Source organism: Phalacrocorax aristotelis, chromosome 2 (assembly GCF_949628215.1).
Source record: "Phalacrocorax aristotelis chromosome 2, bGulAri2.1, whole genome shotgun sequence".
In the NCBI taxonomy this organism is placed as follows: domain Eukaryota; kingdom Metazoa; phylum Chordata; class Aves; order Suliformes; family Phalacrocoracidae; genus Phalacrocorax; species Phalacrocorax aristotelis.
The window spans coordinates 148,669,788-148,687,634 of NC_134277.1; the positions used below are offsets into that span (position 1 = coordinate 148,669,788).

The 17,847-nt window shown below is 42.1% G+C and overlaps 1 protein-coding gene across 1 annotated transcript in view; it reads right to left on the reverse strand.

Moving 5' to 3' along the window:
* Positions 1-17,847, reverse strand: part of NUDCD1 (NudC domain containing 1) — a 58,345-nt gene that overhangs the window by 21,777 nt on the left and 18,721 nt on the right. The window contains exons 3-6 of the mRNA XM_075085620.1: positions 17,219-17,404; positions 7,412-7,595; positions 3,038-3,223; positions 245-452 (exon numbers count right to left, since the gene is read on the reverse strand). Coding sequence (XP_074941721.1) covers positions 245-452; positions 3,038-3,223; positions 7,412-7,595; positions 17,219-17,404 — 764 coding nt within the window. The remainder of the gene's footprint in view (positions 1-244; positions 453-3,037; positions 3,224-7,411; positions 7,596-17,218; positions 17,405-17,847) is intronic.

Here is a 17,847-nt window from a genome sequence, read left to right on the forward strand (position 1 = left end):
TTATAAGCAAGTTAACTGTAAGGCAAGGGGACTGCTTTCACAATTAGCTAAAGAAACAGTACTGTGAGACAGCACTGCAAAAACCAGTGAACTATTTTCAGCAGAGGAGACAGATTCTTGTACAGAGGGATGCAGGGTGTAGCATGAAATGAATCCATTCCCAGAGGGGACAGAAGTCAGAGATATGGTATACACTTTGAAAACATTTCCTATCAATAGGAAAACTAAAACCCATATACAACACCTTTTGTTCTCTCTAATTATCCATGTGCAGCTTTCATGGTCCACAGATGAATAGAGTTTTCCCTCCATCACAGGAGGCTGGTCTTTCAGTGTAACACATATGTTATCAGGGGAAAAGCGTACTTTTATGTCATCTTTAGTGACATCTTGAGGAATGTGAACTGTTATTGTCACATCATCTTCAGTCTGCTGCCAGTAATAGAGAGGGTCTGCAATTGGAAACACACAGGAAAATACAAACAAGATTACAAATGCTGTTCTGGATTCCACAGCATGCAACGCTGGGAGATATGGAATAGAAGTTTGTGGAAGAGTGGAAATTAACTTTCACTCTGAACAATTTACATAAAATATATTCTGCTTGTAAAATGGAGAAACATTTTTTTAGCAACCAAGTTCATTTGTGTCCCTTCTTTGGAGAGGACTTTATATGTCTATACTCAAATAGGCTGACGGAGTTATACAATGGGCATTAACTATTACGAAGTTTATCGTAGCATACAAAATTGATAAACAAAATGTACTTAAATACACTGAAACATTAATGACTAATAATTTGGTTGAAGAGACATCAGGATAAGTGGTACTGACAAGCTACTGCACGCACAGAAGTATAGGCCATTCGGAGATGTGAACGTTTTTTCTTACCTATTTTGCCAGAAGCTACATTGACTATTCAACACAAGTTATTTTAGAAGACCAAGTAGTCTTCATCTGCCTCATTTAAGGGAGGTGAAATAAAACTGCCGGCCCAGAGGTAATGCCTGACTTTTGCTTCTGGGTCTAGAATCTGCCTGATGTCTGTCTTGATGATTAAACTGCTACAAAAAGTGGCCTTTTAAGAGAAATGTATATATAAAAGGAAGGCTATGACAGCACAATTAGACAGTGCACAGCTGGTCACAGAAAACACAAATACAGATGTGTTCATTTTCTAAAGAGCAATCTTGTACGTATTACCTTTCTACTTAGAGGAAAAGTACAGTATGGATAGACCCTTTGGAAGCTCTCAAGTTGTCACAGCACAGTAGAAGATTTAATTGATCTAAGCTTCATGTAAGAAACTGTGACTCTGGAAAGACTCTTACCTTGTTGTCTGTTACCGTGAGCTTCCTGTTTGTGATGGATCAGTCACAGGTGCTACAAATATACTTCCCAGAAACTATTAATATCTGAGATATGACAGCCTTCAAAATTCTAAACTTTGACACAGATTCTGACAGTAAAAATATTAATTTGTATGAAAACTGAATGACACCAAAAAAAGTAGCTTAGACTTCCCCTCTTCACGGTCTTTGAGACAGCCTACTCATAAGCTGTCAAACATGTGCAGAGGAGACTATGAAAGAACAAATTAAAAACCAAAATACTGACGTACAACATAACCACCTTAATATTTCTTTATCTATTTTATAAAATCCTATAAAAATTAGAGTTCTGTTGCTGGCATATCTTGTTTCATTATCTGATATCTATTATGCCTGCAATTTTATATAATCATGCAATTAAAATTATAGCCTACGTTAGGTTTAGGAAAAGTCAAATTCTCTCTTAAAGAGGTATTACACTTCCCTCTATAACTAGGGGTTCAGGTGTCAGTACTTTCTTTACCATTAGATTTTTGAGCCATGAGAGGTTTTCTAAAGGTATTGCTGCAAACGGTACTCCACACATTACAGATTTCTGAGATTTGGCAACACCATATGTGCACATGCATGCATGTAATGAGCTATGCCAAGAGCCATATAGTACTTTTTACTGTGTTTTTTTAATCACACCTAGCACACAACTCAAGAAGCTCTTAAAATCCTTAAAACATTGGAATAGCTAATTCAGGCGACAACTGCACAGACACTGCATTATGGTGCTCAGCGCACTGAAGAACTCCTTTGCCTCAAGATTTATATGTATAGGCTATTCTTAATATAATTACATGTACATTAATCACATTAATCCATTCCAGAAAGTTGATCTTTTTGTATTGTTGCCCAAACAGATTTCTACATCATTGACAATGATTGTGTTACTACCATTGATCAATATCTCATATTCAGAAGCAAAAATCAAATCTGAAACCACAAAATATAACTACATAAACATATATATTACAGGTTTCAGTGGTATTCAAGATAAAACAACTTTGTTATTAGGTTTTTACATACCTAATTTTGTTTTGATCTCAAAGAAAAAAAACTATGGATACCTTTTGTTGAAGTTTATTATCTTTTCTGAACTGCTTTCCCACTGGAGAAAAGATAACCTTTTCTTTTACGAGGATTCTCATTCTTTAGGAAGAAAAAGTTTTGCTGGTTTGTTTCTTTTTTTGTTTTAAATTTAGGAAGGCAGGAGTAAATTACATGTCAAAGAGCTTTCTGAGGAACAACCATTTGTGCGAGTCAGTGGGGGCCACACTGCCTCCTCTCAACAAGGAAGATTGGCTTCTTAATTTGAGTACTTCAGCCAGATACCTAAATTAAGGTGCTATCTTAGCAATTAAACTGCCAGCAAACACTTAGCATAGCTCTGTTTGCAAAATATCATTTTCCTTAGGACAACAAAACTCTAAGTGTCTCCTGTCCAAAAAATGCTTCTCATATAGGTTTATGCACAATACAACTTCTCAGGGTGAAAACAAACAAAAAAAGCCAATCTGTCCTTAAAAAAAATAAATCTGGAAGACAGATATTAAGACCAACACTTACTGCTATAATTTCCAAACAGATGCTAAACTGGCAAGCTATTTTCTAAACCAAAAGAGAGAGTATCCTATCATAATCTGCCAGATAAGTCTTACCTGTCTTTTCATTTGTTGCTTTTGCATCATCATTTTCTTCTAATTTGTCATCTTCATCTTGCATAAATTTGAATGGTTTGTAGGAAATAATCATTAGACCATCCCCACTCAGCTCTATTGCTGCATAGTGGGGGACTGATTTTCCTTGTAAAACCCTCCTTTTAAAGGTTTCATACCTACGATCACCTATAAAATTGAAAAAAAATTATTAGCGGTAATATTTTTTTAGAAGACAAATTATAAGAGAATCTCATTACACTTAAAAATACTAAGCAATCCTACCAGTTAAATCACAGTACCATAGTTTAGAAAGAAATTTCTCAGAATTCTGTTTTCCAATGAGTTTGTTAAATATGTAGATCCTAAAATTAATCTAACATTGCCCTTTTTTCTTATGATGGCTGCTTTGATCACAGGCAGCCCAGCAACTCACAAAACTACTCACAGCTTCGATACAAACAAGTTTTCCAAATTCTTCCTGAGCGGCTGTAAAAACTTGAGAAGCAATGAAATAGCTCACGGTGACACTTTATTCATAATGGAAAATGCCCATCTTCCTCAACTTTTGTAAAACACTGCCCTTTAAACGGGAGGTCCCAGGTGTTAGCTACCGGCATCAAAGCCCATGCCATTCCCTACTGTGCTCCCAATCACACGAGAACCAATGACTTAAAACGCCAGTAAGGTGATGTGTTCTAGGACAACGTTTGTTCTTTTTCCATTAGAATCTTACTGCCCCCAGAGTCCTCAGTAACTGAACAACTTCTGAATAAAAACAGATTGTACAAATGGATTTTTAGCAAAAACCTAACAACTTGATAAAATTGTCACAGGTGATAAAATTATCCACATTGTTTAGTTTTCCACATTTATGCTTCATCTCCTCATTAAAAGAAATTGCTGTACTTGCAAGAAACTGGAAACTCATTAGCAGAGACATTAGACAAGACCAGATTATGATGGTAAAAGTCACCTAACCACTCTAGTACTCCAAAATGTGTTCCTGTTTGACCTCAATTTAAAGCTTAGAGAAACATCTAAGTCATAGAAGAATACAGATAATAATGGATAAGCCAGGTGTAATTTTGGTCCCCTGAACTGGTTACCTTGTATGCAAAGCAAGAAGCGGAGTAAAGAGTATAACCGGACTATAATGTAATTCTTGTACTCAGTGGTGTTAATCAAAGTCCCCTCCTTTTTCCTAAAAAATATGGACAGTGTGGTGTGGATAGTAATTGAAGAGATTCAACCATTCTTATTAGAGACACAGTAAGGGAGCTATACAACCAGAAGACTCCAGGCCAACAGGGTAACCTGCTTTAAAAATTAACAAATTACCACGGCTTAGATATGTGACCAAAAGAGCATGTCTTTGTTGTAGCGGGAAGTCAGACGCTCCTTGAACAAGCTATTATTTAACGGATCGAATTTAACCGTATACTGAAACATATAAAAATTGTTTGCACGTCTCTCTTACAGCATTTGTTCACTTATTAAAACGCTCTACCACCTCACACTTGTCCTGTGCAACCAAACCTTTTGTAGAGTATTTTCAATCAATCATGAACACCTTTAAATGTTTTAGGTAAGTCTTTATGATCTTTTCGGTATGTTTATATTACACGATTTTTCTTGTAAAGAAGGTCAGAAGAAAGCTAAGCATGTAACATTTTCTGAGTCTAATAAAGCAGCATGGTGGTTTTTCATGTCAAGCTTTTACATTGAGGATTCCTAAAACATTACCTAACTAAAGAAAACAACAAACTGTAAAAGGGTGTATCTTTTTCACAGTCCTCTGAAGTACCACACAAGACATGAACAGACCTAACCCCTGTTTCCATTCAGATTTATTTTTATGCTTCTAATTTTTGTTCTTTGGTAGTACAATAGTGGTACGTGTGATGACTTTGTCTAGGCAATCAGACATAGCAGAGACTCTCACAGCTCTTGGTGTCAAGAGATGTAACCACATTTTAAGGCTTTGCTTTGATGAAGCATAAATTTTGGTAATTTGAGAAATGGCTTGTTGATTAACTTATTTTTACTACAATCTGATTTGATAAACTGCACCCACAGGCAGAGTTTCATGAAAAGTTAAGCATAGCAACTGCCTACTGATGAAAGAGGATATAAAGTATTGTAATTCCTCAGAACAGCTTTTACCTTCGAGACTGGTTCATACATCACTCTGATTTGCAGGATGTTTATTTACAAGAAATCAAAACTTACTTCTCTCTTCATAATTAAAGTTTGCTTTGAATCTTATTATTTACAACTCTGCTGACTGCAATTACAAAAATTTTGACTGTTCCTTGGAAACGCTGGAGAACTGGCAAGATTTTTGGAAAGATTTTTAAATCCACTTTTTGGAAAAAGTTTCATTCCGTGAACATTTGTCTTAAGTTAGAAAAAACACACTGTAGAAAAGAATTTGTTTATGAAGATATAAAGTACTATAAAATGTAATAAAAGTTTATGTTAGTGCTCTCTCTAAGCAGCGGTCTTCTGTTCTAGTCTGGCAGTATTATTCATTTAATTTTTCTTACGAGACATAACCAGTAATGTTCAGAAATTTCCTTCTCTTGTTGAGCTGGCCACAAAAGCATAAGGCAATCTCACATGGCTTTCTGGCTCTCTCAGAAGTATTTCCATCACCTAAGGTGTCAACAGACAATGTGAATAAAGCCACTCTTTGTCCTTTCCATACTATATATGTAGGAGACTGAGGAACATTTGGATAGTAGCATTGCAGTATGCAATCAACCGCTTTAGTTCAAGCAGTTAAAGATCTTCTTTCTATTGGTATCACAATTCTACTTTTTGGAAGATAATGACTGAGACCATACCACAGCCTTCCCAAAAAAGTAAGTTAATTTAATCCATACATCTTTAAATTGGATGGTGAAGCAAGGGATCTTGTATCCTTTATGGAAATAATGATATTTAATGTGTGTGTGGTCATATTGAACACATAAATTACCCTTTGCGAACTTTATTAGGATAATACATTAATTAGTAGTGTCATGGTTTCAGGTGGGATAGAGTTAATTTTCTTCACTGCAGCTGGCCTAGTGCTGTGCTTTGGGCTTAGTATGAAAATAATGTTGAGATAACACACCAATGTTTTGGCTGTTGCTGGGCAGTGCTTGTACTAGTCAAGGACTTTTCCAGCTTCCCAGGCTCTGCTGGGTGCACCAGGAGCCGGGAGGGGAGGGGGCACAGCCAAGAGAGCACATTCAAACTGGCCAAAAGGATATTCCATGTCATGTAACGACATGCCCAGTATGTTACCTGGGAGGGGCTGGCTGGGGGAGGGAGGAATGGTGGCTCGGGGACGGGCAGCGTCAGTTGGTGGGTGGTGAGCAGTTGTATCGTTTGTGCTTCTGGTTTTTACTTTTATTTTTTTCACTTTTCCATTTTATTATATTATTATTTTTGTTATTATCATAGTCATTATTATTATAATTATTATTTTTATTGTAATTATTAAACTGTGCTTACCTCAACCCACAAGTTCTTTTGCTCTTCCGATTCTCTCCCACATCCCACAGGGGTGGGGGGAGTGAGCAGCTGCGTGGTGTTTAGTTGCCGACTGGGGCTGAACCACGACAGTCTATTTTTGGCGCCCAACGTGGAGCACGAAGGGTTTGAGATAATAACAGTTTCTAGTCACAGCATTGATTCATCTGCTCTCAATATTAGTTTGTCCAGTCTATACCATGCTGATTGTAAAGTACACGTTAAAAATTGCTGTTGGTTTTTGTAGTTTGCTATTAATACAGTAACCAGTATGTTTTTAATGTGTTGGTCTAAAATTAACTGAATAACTGCATACTCTTTTATTGTAGGAAAACCTACTATATGTAGTATTTACTTTTTACGCTACAGTTCTTAAATTTATCTCATACTAATTCCAACCCCACTACACTGTTAACTGGAGGCTAAAAAAACAAAAAATCCAACAAAAAATCCAACAAAAAACCCAAAACATAACCAAACAAAAACCCATATCCAGCTGTACAACATTCTGAAAAGTAAAACAGACATTAGTTAGAAATAATTCTGTAGAACCTTGATTTTACAAGATCAAGCTAAACAGGAATTGCATTTCATAACATCACAAAGCATTAATCACACACGTGTAAAACTTTACTTCTTCCTGTCTTCCAAATGTTTGTCAGAATTTAAGTCTGACAAACTGATAACTTGATCCCAAAATGTAAGAAAAAATTACCTACGTAAAATCCAAGCTGAAGTTTTGGAGAAAGGAAATATCAGAACCTGAGGAACAATCAACTTCTAAGACAAAAAAATTAAAGCATGATTTTAAAAAAAAATAATTACTCACCAGTAATATAAAAATAAAACACTCACCCTCTTTGCTTATCTCTGCAATTGTAATCCATTCCAAGGTAATATGAAATCCACTTCCTTTTGTGTCCAGTTCATCATTTTCTACCCTAAGCAGCAGCACAGCTACTGAATGCGTATCAGATTTTACAAATGAAACACTGTGTACTATAATAAACGGACTTCCTAGTTCTTCATTAAACACAATCTAGAAGAAAAAATTGCAGTAAAAAGTCAGTTAAAACTGGAAGTCTTGCTCATTCTCAGAAAGTAGTGAAAGGCTTCAGTGAATTCAAATCACTTGAAGTTTGCTTCCCAAAAACCTCTCTGCCAATATGAATCTATGAATGTCACACATTCCTGTTCCTCCCCCCTTGGCTATCAAGCCACTGTTCTGAAATGCTTTAATTATTATTATTTATAATATAAAATCATTATAAGGGCCGCTTACGCAGAGCAAAAAGATCCACAAAATTATCTGCATCATGTCTGTTTACTACTACAGTAAGTAGAAGTACAAAAACTGATGAACAGAGCAGGATCCATAAACTGTGATGTAAATCCATAAAACAAACAACATGCTGTATTTACCAGCATATCAACTGGGGAAAAACAGTCTCACACTCAAGATGAAAATGTAACCATTTCACCAAGGCCCTCACTACGTCTCTAGACTCACCAACATCGTTAAAATCTTTGTAGACCTTGACATGTGCAAACAAGAAGATAAAAAGGTCCAGTGCATTGGTGCAAGTGCTTAATCATCAACCAGTACTGAGGGGAAGGAGGCTCACTTTATTTGGCAACGATCTTCACAAAGACATTAAATTTTCCTTCTCTATAAAGTTTTATGAAGCGCAGTAAGACACAAAAACCTATAACTAAATGAAGGAGTACGATATTCATGATTAGGAGCTCAGGTTAGAAGTTTCTGAATTTTTATGTATACAGTTTGGAAAAGTCCATCCATATTTGGATGGGACTAGGTAGGCAGAGTACATAAATATTACTGTTGTGGTTTAACCCCAGCTGGCAGCTCAGCCCCACACAGCCGCTCGCTCACTCCCTCCGGTGGGATGGGGGAGAGAATCCAAATGGGTAAAAGTGTGAGAGCTTGTGGGTTGACATAAAGACAGTTTAACAGGTAAAGCAAAAGCCTCACACACAAGCAAAGCAAAACAGGGAATTCATTCAGCCCTTCCCATGGGCAGGCAGGTGCTCAGCCATCTCCAGGACAGCAGGGCTACATCGCATGTAACAGTTACTTGGGAAGACAAACGCCATCACTCCAAACATTCCCTGCTTCCTCCTTCTTCCCCCAGCTTTATATGCTGGGCCCAATGTCATAGGGTGTGGGATAGCCCTTGGGTCAGTTGGGGTCAGCTGTCCCGGCTGTGTCCCCTCCCAGCTCCTTGTGCACCCCCAGCCCAGTTGCTGGTGGGGTGTTGTGAGAAGCAGAAAAGCCCTTGGCTCTGTGTAAGCCCTGCTCAGCAGTAACGAAAACATCTCTGCATTATCAACACCGTTTCCAGCACAAATCTAAAACACAGCCCCATACTAACTGCTGTGAAGAAAACTAACTCTATCCCAGACAAAACCAGCACAAAGGCTAATAACTACCACTGTAAACATGAAATAATTTCATACAGAAGGACTGCACATCTTGTAGCTTGAAACATTTAGCAGTTGGTACCCATAGCTGGAATTTTTAATTCTAGAAACTATACATTTCAGCTTTCCTCAAAAAAGTAGTCACTCAGCAAAAACCCCATGACGACAAAAACAAAACGAATCCAAACAGCAGTGAAGAAGAAGAAATAAAACATTCTTTGTTTGCTAGAACATTAACACATGAAAATGAAAGAATAAATGACAAGGAATTCAAGCTGCAGCGGCTGAAAGAGTCTAGGCCCAATCCAGCTGTTGTAACTGAAACCTGATAAGGTCTGAGGATTTATGGGGTTGGGCTGTTAACATCACTGTAAGCCACTGGGTGCTCTAAATACTCAGAAAGTGGATTGGAATGGTGACAGAACCTCAACATATTAATTTCGTGTTTTTGTTATCTCACACAGAACAGAATAAAAACCAGTTGGTGTTTATTATCAACCATCTAAAGTACAGGATCACCAATTTCCTAGTTACTGAACCCTCAAAAAGATGTAGGGGAAGGAACTAATGAACCATACAAAAATCTTTCACTTCAGGACATATACCTGAGTTCCTGCCAATACTCAAGCCTCCTTGATTCCTTAAGAAACTGCCCTCTAATAAAGAAAATAGATGCAAAATCTGGGAGCTTTATACCAGATTCATCTTTCATTAACAAAGAGGAACTAATCACAGACCATGTGTGCTGGTTTTGGCTGAGAAGGGGTTAATTCTCCTCACTGTGGGGGTCGGCTACCTTTCCAGCTTCCCGCGCTCTGCCGCTTGGCGTGGCAGGGGGGGCTGGGAGGGGCAGGGCCGTGGTGGGGGCGGCTGACCCCGACTGGCCAATGGCAGGTTCATTCCATACCATGTGACTCCATGGCCAATATATTGAGGGGGGGGCAGTGGCAGCGCGGGGGCGGCGCGGCGTCGGGTCGGCGGGCGGCTGCGGCGCGTGCGGTTTGTTCCGGCGGTTCGTTTCCCCTCTCCCCTCCCTTCCCCCCTCCCCCAGGGCTTTGCGCCTCTCGTTGTTCTCCTTTACATTGCATTTCTACTGTTGTTTCTTTTAATTTTAATTATTAAACTGTTCTTATCCCAACCCACGAGCGTTACCCTTCTGATTCTCTCCCCCATCTACCGGTGGGGCAGTGAGCGAGCGGCTGTGTGGGGCTGAGCTGCCGCTAAACCACAACAGTCTTTTTGGCGCCCAACGTGGGGCTCAAGGGTTGGAGATAATAACAGCTGCTGGTCACAGCACCATGTGGTCCTTTTTGCAGTTGGTGTTAAAAATCGGTGTTGGTTGTTTGAGTCTGCTGTGTTCTGCTGTGATTAGTAACGTTTTGCCTACAAGATTTGTTATACAAACACTCGTTTTCGGCTTTATCTGGTATTTGGGGTTTTTGCTGAAACCGTTACTGTACTTCGGATACCACCTTGTTGAGGCAATTAGCAATTATACCTCCTCCTCTGAGAGATTTTATATGGAGGAAATACAGAATAGTACCTTTGCAACTTTGTTCTATGATGTCTGTGCCTTTGTTACAACAACGTTTTTGTATCTTGAACATCCTTGGGTGGTTAAGATTGCACTTATTGTTAGTTTTTGGGCATGTTGTTTTGGTTTTGACTAAGCAACTTAAGAATATCACCCAGAAATCTGCCCCGAGGCTTGATAGTTACGAGTGGCAGGGCATGTGGAATAGCATGGGCAAATCCCTAGGCCAGTGGGCACCCCCAGTGTTTTGGAGTTTCACCCCCAAACAAGTGCAGAATCCTAAAAAACTAGTAGAATATTTGGAGAAAGTATGTTGTTACGCTGGGAACTCCAGAGAGACACAGATAACTGCAACATGCTGGGGTCTGGCCCATGCATACCGAGCCCTGCTCAACAGTATTCAGTGCCCCCAGGGGGAAGAGAATGTCTCTGGATTGAAATGCAAAGTGACTGGCACTGTGGTCACTCCAGCCCTGAGGACAGGCACTGCAGCCACTCAAACCGCCACAACAGGTACCGGAGCTAGCTCAGAAAATAAACCCGTACCAGTATCAGTTGCCCCCATACACAAGACGAAATATTGGAAGCGGACATCAACTCGTTTAGAACGGGATGATGAAGAACCAGGGCCATCGCGGGGAGAGGAGGGAGAAGTAATAAATGAAATAGAGACCACCCGATCCCTGTCCTTAAGTGAGTTGCGAGATATGCGAAAAGATTATAGCCGTCGTTCAGGTGAGCACATTGTCACCTGGCTGCTCCGATGCTGGGATAATGGGGCTAGTAGCCTGGAACTAGAGGGAAAAGAAGCCAAACAATTGGGATCCCTTTCTGGGGAAGGGGGTGTTGACAAAGCAATTGGAAAAAAACCACAAGCCCTCAGCCTCTGGAGGCGACTCCTGTCTGGAGTGAAGGAAAGGTATCCCTTTAAAGAAGATGTTACATATCGTCCAGGAAAATGGACAACTGTGGAGAAAGGCATCCAGTATCTAAGGGAATTAGCTGTGTTTGAGGTGATTTATGGTGACCTGGATGATCAACGGTCATCCAAAGATCCAGATGAAGCCGAGTGCACATGACCCATGTGGCGGAAGTTTGTACGGAGCGCACCATCTTCGCATGCAAACTCATTGGCAGTGATGTCCTGGAGAGGAGATGAGACACCAACGGCAGCAGAGGTGATAGATAGACTCCGGGATTACGACACAAATATCTCTTCCTCGCTTGTCTCTGCTGTGGAGAAACTATCCCAAGAGGTCCAGCAACTCAAAGAAGATCTGTCCTACTCCCCACCTCGACAGAGCAGTGTCTCAGCTGTTAGGAATAAGCGTCCTTTGGCTCAAAGAAGGGGATACACACCACGGGCCACCCTATGGTTCTACCTGCGTGACCACGGAGAGGACATGATGAGGTGGGATGGCAAGCCTACTTCGACCCTACAGGCACGAGTACATGAACTGCAAGGAAGAACAGTCACTCAGGGAGGCTCTTCCAGGAAAGCTGCTGCTCCAGTTTCCAGCGAGCAAGTCCCCAGACAGAGGAGTAGAACCGCAGATTTTATTTCTAAGTGTAATAGAGGGACTCCTGATTCACATTTACAGGAAGTGAGTTGTGACTGCCATGATCAGGACTAGAGGGGCCCTGCCTCCAGCCGGGTGGAGGAAAGGGATAACCGGGCTTACTGGACTGTGTGGATCCGATGGCCTGGCACGTCCGACCCACAGGACTATAAAGCTTTAGTGGACACCGGCGCACAGTGCACCTTAATGCCATCAAACTATATAGGGGCAGAACCCATCAGCATTGCTGGAGTGACAGGGGGATCTCAAGAGCTAACTGTATTGGAGGCCGAAGTGAGCCTAACTGGCAATGAGTGGCAGAAGCACCCCATTGTGACTGGCCCAGAGGCTCCGTGCATCCTTGGCATAGACTACCTCAGGAGAGGGTATTTCAAGGACCCAAAAGGTTACAAGTGGGCTTTTGGTGTAGCTGCCTTGGAGACGGAGGAAACTGAACAGCTGTCTACCTTGCCCGGTCTCTCAAAGGACCCTTCTGTGGTGGGGTTGCTGAAGGTCAAAGAACAACAGGTGCCAATCGCCACCACAACAGTGCACCGGCGGCAATATCGCACCAACAGAGACTCTCTGATCCCCATCCATAAACTCATTCACCAACTGAGGAGCCAAGGAGTCATCAGTAAGACCCACTCACCCTTTAACAGTCCCATATGGCCAGTCCGGAAGTCTAATGGAGAGTGGAGACTAACAGTAGACTACCGTGGCCTGAATGAAGTCACTCCACCGTTGAGTGCTGCTGTGCCAGACATGCTAGAACTTCAATACGAACTGGAGTCAAAGGCGGCCAAGTGGTATGCCACAATTGATATTGCTAATGCATTCTTCTCAATCCCTCTGGCAGCAGAGTGCAGGCCACAGTTTGCTTTCACATGGAGGGGCGTCCAGTACACCTGGAATCGACTGCACCAGGGGTGGAAACACAGTCCTACCATTTGCCATGGACTGATTCAGACTGTACTGGAACAGGGAGAAGCTCCAGAACACCTTCAATACATTGATGACATCATTGTGTGGGGCAACACAGCGGAAGAAGTTTTTGAGAAAGGTGAGAAAATAGTCCAAATCCTTCTGAAGGCTGGTTTTGCCATAAAACAAAGTAAGGTGAAGGGACCTGCACAGGAGATCCAGTTCTTAGGAATCAAATGGCAAGATGGTCGTCGTCAGATTCCAATGGATGTGATCAACAAAATAGCAGCCATGTCTCCACCAACTAGCAAAAAGGAAACACAAGCTTTCTTGGGCGTTGTGGGTTTTTGGAGAATGCATATTCCAAATTACAGTCTGATCGTGAGCCCTCTCTATCAAGTGACCCGGAAAAAGAATGATTTCAAATGGGGCCCTGAGCAATGACAAGCCTTTGAACAGATTAAACGAGAAATAGTCCATGCAGTAGCTCTTGGGCCAGTCCGGGCAGGACAAGATGTAAAAAATGTGCTCTACACTGCAGCCGGGGAGAATGGCCCTACCTGGAGCCTCTGGCAGAAAGCACCTGGGGAGACCCGGGGTCGACCCCTAGGGTTTTGGAGTCGGGGATACAGAGGGTCTGAAGCCCGCTATACTCCAACTGAAAAAGAGATATTGGCAGCATATGAAGGGGTCCGAGCTGCTTCAGAAGTGGTTGGTACTGAGGCACAGTTGCTCCTGGCACCCCGACTGCCAGTGCTGGGCTGGATGTTCAAAGGAAACATCCCCTCTACACACCATGCAACTGATGCTACGTGGAGTAAATGGGTTGCACTGATCACCCAGCGGGCTCGAGTAGGAAACCCCAGTCACCCAGGAATCTTGGAAGTGATTATGGACTGGCCAGAAGGCAAAGATTTTGGATTATCACCAGAGGAGGAGGTGACACGTGCTGAAGAAGCCCCACTGTATAACAAACTGCCAGAAGATGAGAAGCAATATGCCCTGTTCACTGATGGGTCCTGTCGCCTTGTGGGAAAGCACCGGAGATGGAAGGCTGCTGTATGGAGTCCTACACGACAAGTAGCAGAAACTGCTGAAGGAGAAGGTGAATCGAGCCAGTTTGCAGAGGTAAAGGCCATCCAGCTGGCCTTAGACATCGCTGAACGGGAAAAGTGGCCAGTGCTCTATCTCTATACTGACTCCTGGATGGTGGCAAATGCCTTGTGGGGCTGGCTGCAGCAATGGAAGCAAAGCAACTGGCAGCGCAGAGGCAACCCCATCTGGGCTGCCACATTGTGGCAAGATATTGCTGCCCGGGTAGAGAAACTGGTTGTAAAGGTACGGCATGTGGATGCTCACGTCCCCAAGAGTCGGGCCACTGAAGAACACTGAAACAACCAGCAGGTAGATCAGGCTGCTAAGATTGAAGTAGCTGAGGTGGACCTGGACTGGCAGCATAAGGGTGAACTATTTCTAGCTCGGTGGGCCCATGACACCTCAGGCCATCAAGGGAGAGATGCAACATACAGGTGGGCTCGTGATCGAGGGGTGGACTTGACCATGGACGTTATTGCGCAGGTTATCCACGAATGTGACACATGCGCTGCAATCAAGCAAGCGAAGCGGGTAAAGCCTCTGTGGTATGGGGGACGATGGCTGAAATATAAATATGGGGAGGCCTGGCAAATTGACTATATCACACTCCCACAGACCCGCCAAGGCAAGCGCCATGTGCTTACAATGGTAGAAACAACGACTGGCTGGCTGGAAACATATCCTGTCCCCCACGCCACTGCCCGGAACACTATCCTGGGTCTTGAGAAACAAGTCCTGTGGCGACATGGCACCCCAGAGAGAATTGAGTCAGACAACAGGACTCATTTCTGAAATAGCCTCATAGACACCTGGGCCAAAGAGCACGGCATTGAGTGGGTGTATCACATCCCCTATCACGCACCAGCCTCTGGGAAAACTGAACGGTACAATGGACTGTTAAAAACTACACTGAGAGCAATGGGGGGTGGGACATTCAAGCACTGGGATACACATTTAGCAAAAGCCACGTGGTTAGTCAACACGAGGGGATCTGCCAACCGAGCTGGCCCTGCCCAGTCAGAAATCCTACATACTGTGGAAGGGGACAGAGTCCCTGTAGTGCACACAAAAAGTATGCTGGGCAAAACAGTCTGGGTTCTTCCTGCCTCCAGCAAAGGCAAACCCATTCGTGGGATTGCTTTTGCTCGAGGACCTGGGTGCACTTGGTGGGTGATGCGGGAGGATGGAGAAATCCGATGTGTGCCTCAAGGGGATTTGATTTTGGGTGAAAACAGTCAATGAACTGAATGGCACAATGTGAACTGCTATATAATACTGTGTGTCACCTCTGTGTTGTATCAATGATATCAGAGTACGAGCCTCCCAACCCATGGAAGATCAACTATAAAACAAGCCGTGCAGCAGTGATGGAACAATGACTGACTCGGTATGCAGCAACCCAACGCCACACACCATCTCTCCCACACGGAAAGACTGATACAACAGATGGAGCCCAGAGTCATGGACTGAGTGAACTCAATGGACATTTTAATGAACATTTTACAGGGAAGATCCATGAACTAAGGGAATGATGTCTGTGTATTATGTTAAAGGATGGGAAGGGGAGGGGTGGTGGTTGGTACGGTTGTACTGCATCATATGGGACCTGGGCATGGTGTAAATGGTATGGAATAAGGGGTGGAGAATGTGCTGGTTTTGGCTGAGAAGGGGTTAATTCTCCTCACTGTGGGGGGCTGCTACCTTTCCAGCTTCCCGCGCTCTGCCGCTTGGCGGGGGGGCTGGGAGGGGCAGGGCCATGGCGGGGACGGCTGACCCCGACTGGCCAATGGCAGGTTCATTCCATACCATGTGACTCCATGGCCAATATATTGAGGGGGGGCAGTGGCAGCGCGGAGGCGGCGCGGCATCGGGTCGGCGGGCGGCGAGCGGCTGCGGCGCGTGCGGTGTGTTCCGGCGGTTCGTTCCCCCTCTCCCCTCCCTTCCCCCCTCCCCCGGGGCTTTGCGCCTCTCGTTGTTCTCCTTTACATTGCATTTCTACTGTTGTGTCTTTTAATTTTAATTATTAAACTGTTCTTATCCCAACCCACGAGCGTTACCCTTCTGATTCTCTCCCCCATCTACCGGTGGGGGAGTGAGCGAGTGACTGTGTGGGGCTGAGCTGCCGCTAAACCACAACACCATGATACTCAGTAGCTCAGGCAGAAACGTAACTTAATTATATTTCTTGTGTCCAAACAGGATAACCAATACCATTATTAGTGTAGTAAGATAATTTCGACGTGGATACAAAAAAATGCTCCTTATCAAGAATTAAAAGAATTAATTATGTAAACAATTTAATCATGAGAAACACAAAAATGTACTTCAGTTACAACGGACGTTTTTAAGTAAAAATATTAAGCACCAATCATTTTTCAGAGCTAAGCGCACAGTATGAAGATTTTCCCTACCAGAGAGGTGGAAATAATATTGCTTATGTCATACCTGCTCTGCAGGTAACCATCAGGGTTACTTATCAAAGCTTTTTAATCAACAGTTTTGTTTAAGTTTTATTCTAGTCTCTGTGGATGCGTTTTTAAGATGGGGCAAATTAAATGGTGAATATTTCAAACACGATTACATCCGCATAGACAAACATCACACAAGAGAGAAATCTCCTACCTTAAAAATGAAAGTAGATTTTAGTTTGGTTGACAATAATTTCAGACTTCTTAAAAAAAATACATATTCCACAGGCCAGGTGAAATAGGAAACAATAAAAGATGGGGGGGGTAAAAAAATCCTAGACAGACATGTATGAATAGGGAAGGGAGGGGGGGAAATGTTTTTTAGAAAAAATTCTGCTAGACAAGCACTTAATCAGCTATTTAGAAACGCTCACTTTTCCTTAAATTGTTCTTTAGTCAAAAGGTTATTCCCTTTCAAAGACTTGAGTTTTAGGTATTCTGTGCATAAAGAAATCACTAATTTAGTCATTAGTACAAAAATCAATGATTTCTATACCTGAACACAATCCTATATCAGTGTTACAGAGTTAAGATATAAAGCTTAATTCTTCACATTACATACAAGCAATTCTCATATGATGCAAGAATAAGAATGATTTGGTAGATGTAAAAGTCTTAGGTATGTTATTGCACAACTTACCTCCCACTTTTCAGATGCACCGTTTCCACGCTTGCCTGATTTAATTAAATACAGTCTTCCTGTACCATCGGAAAGGGTAACCCATGTGGAAGATGAGAAGTGTATTGAGGCACAAAGGCGATTATCATAAGCTGTCAAGTCTGTAGGTAGCCTGAAAACTTCTCTTGGTTTTTGTAGAGCAGTGTCCTGTAAGCACACAGTCATGCACTAAGAAGTATTTATCAATTTCAGGAAGTATTACAGAGAAATTAAAAAATAAGAGAAATTAAAAATAACAAATCTCAGCAGCAATTCACCAGTTTGTTTATACAGTTGAGCAAATTTGGTAAAAAAGTGGGTAGAAAGCATCATTCCCACATATGTGGAAAAGGTGGTGGTATTTCATCATTGAGTTGGGCTCTATGTACAGAAAACATCACTGTTTTATAATTGATATTTCAGCACTCGTTTTTTTTCCTTCCATTTTACAGCACTAATGATACTTTGCATTAAAAAAGGCTTTTCACTTCTTCTCCCCTAGCATTCCCATGTAATTAATCACTTACCTCAAATAATTCTAGTCCCAGTAAAAATGTGGAGACTTTAAAACTGTACTCAAACTAGTTCATAAAAACTCACTTCTAAATTAA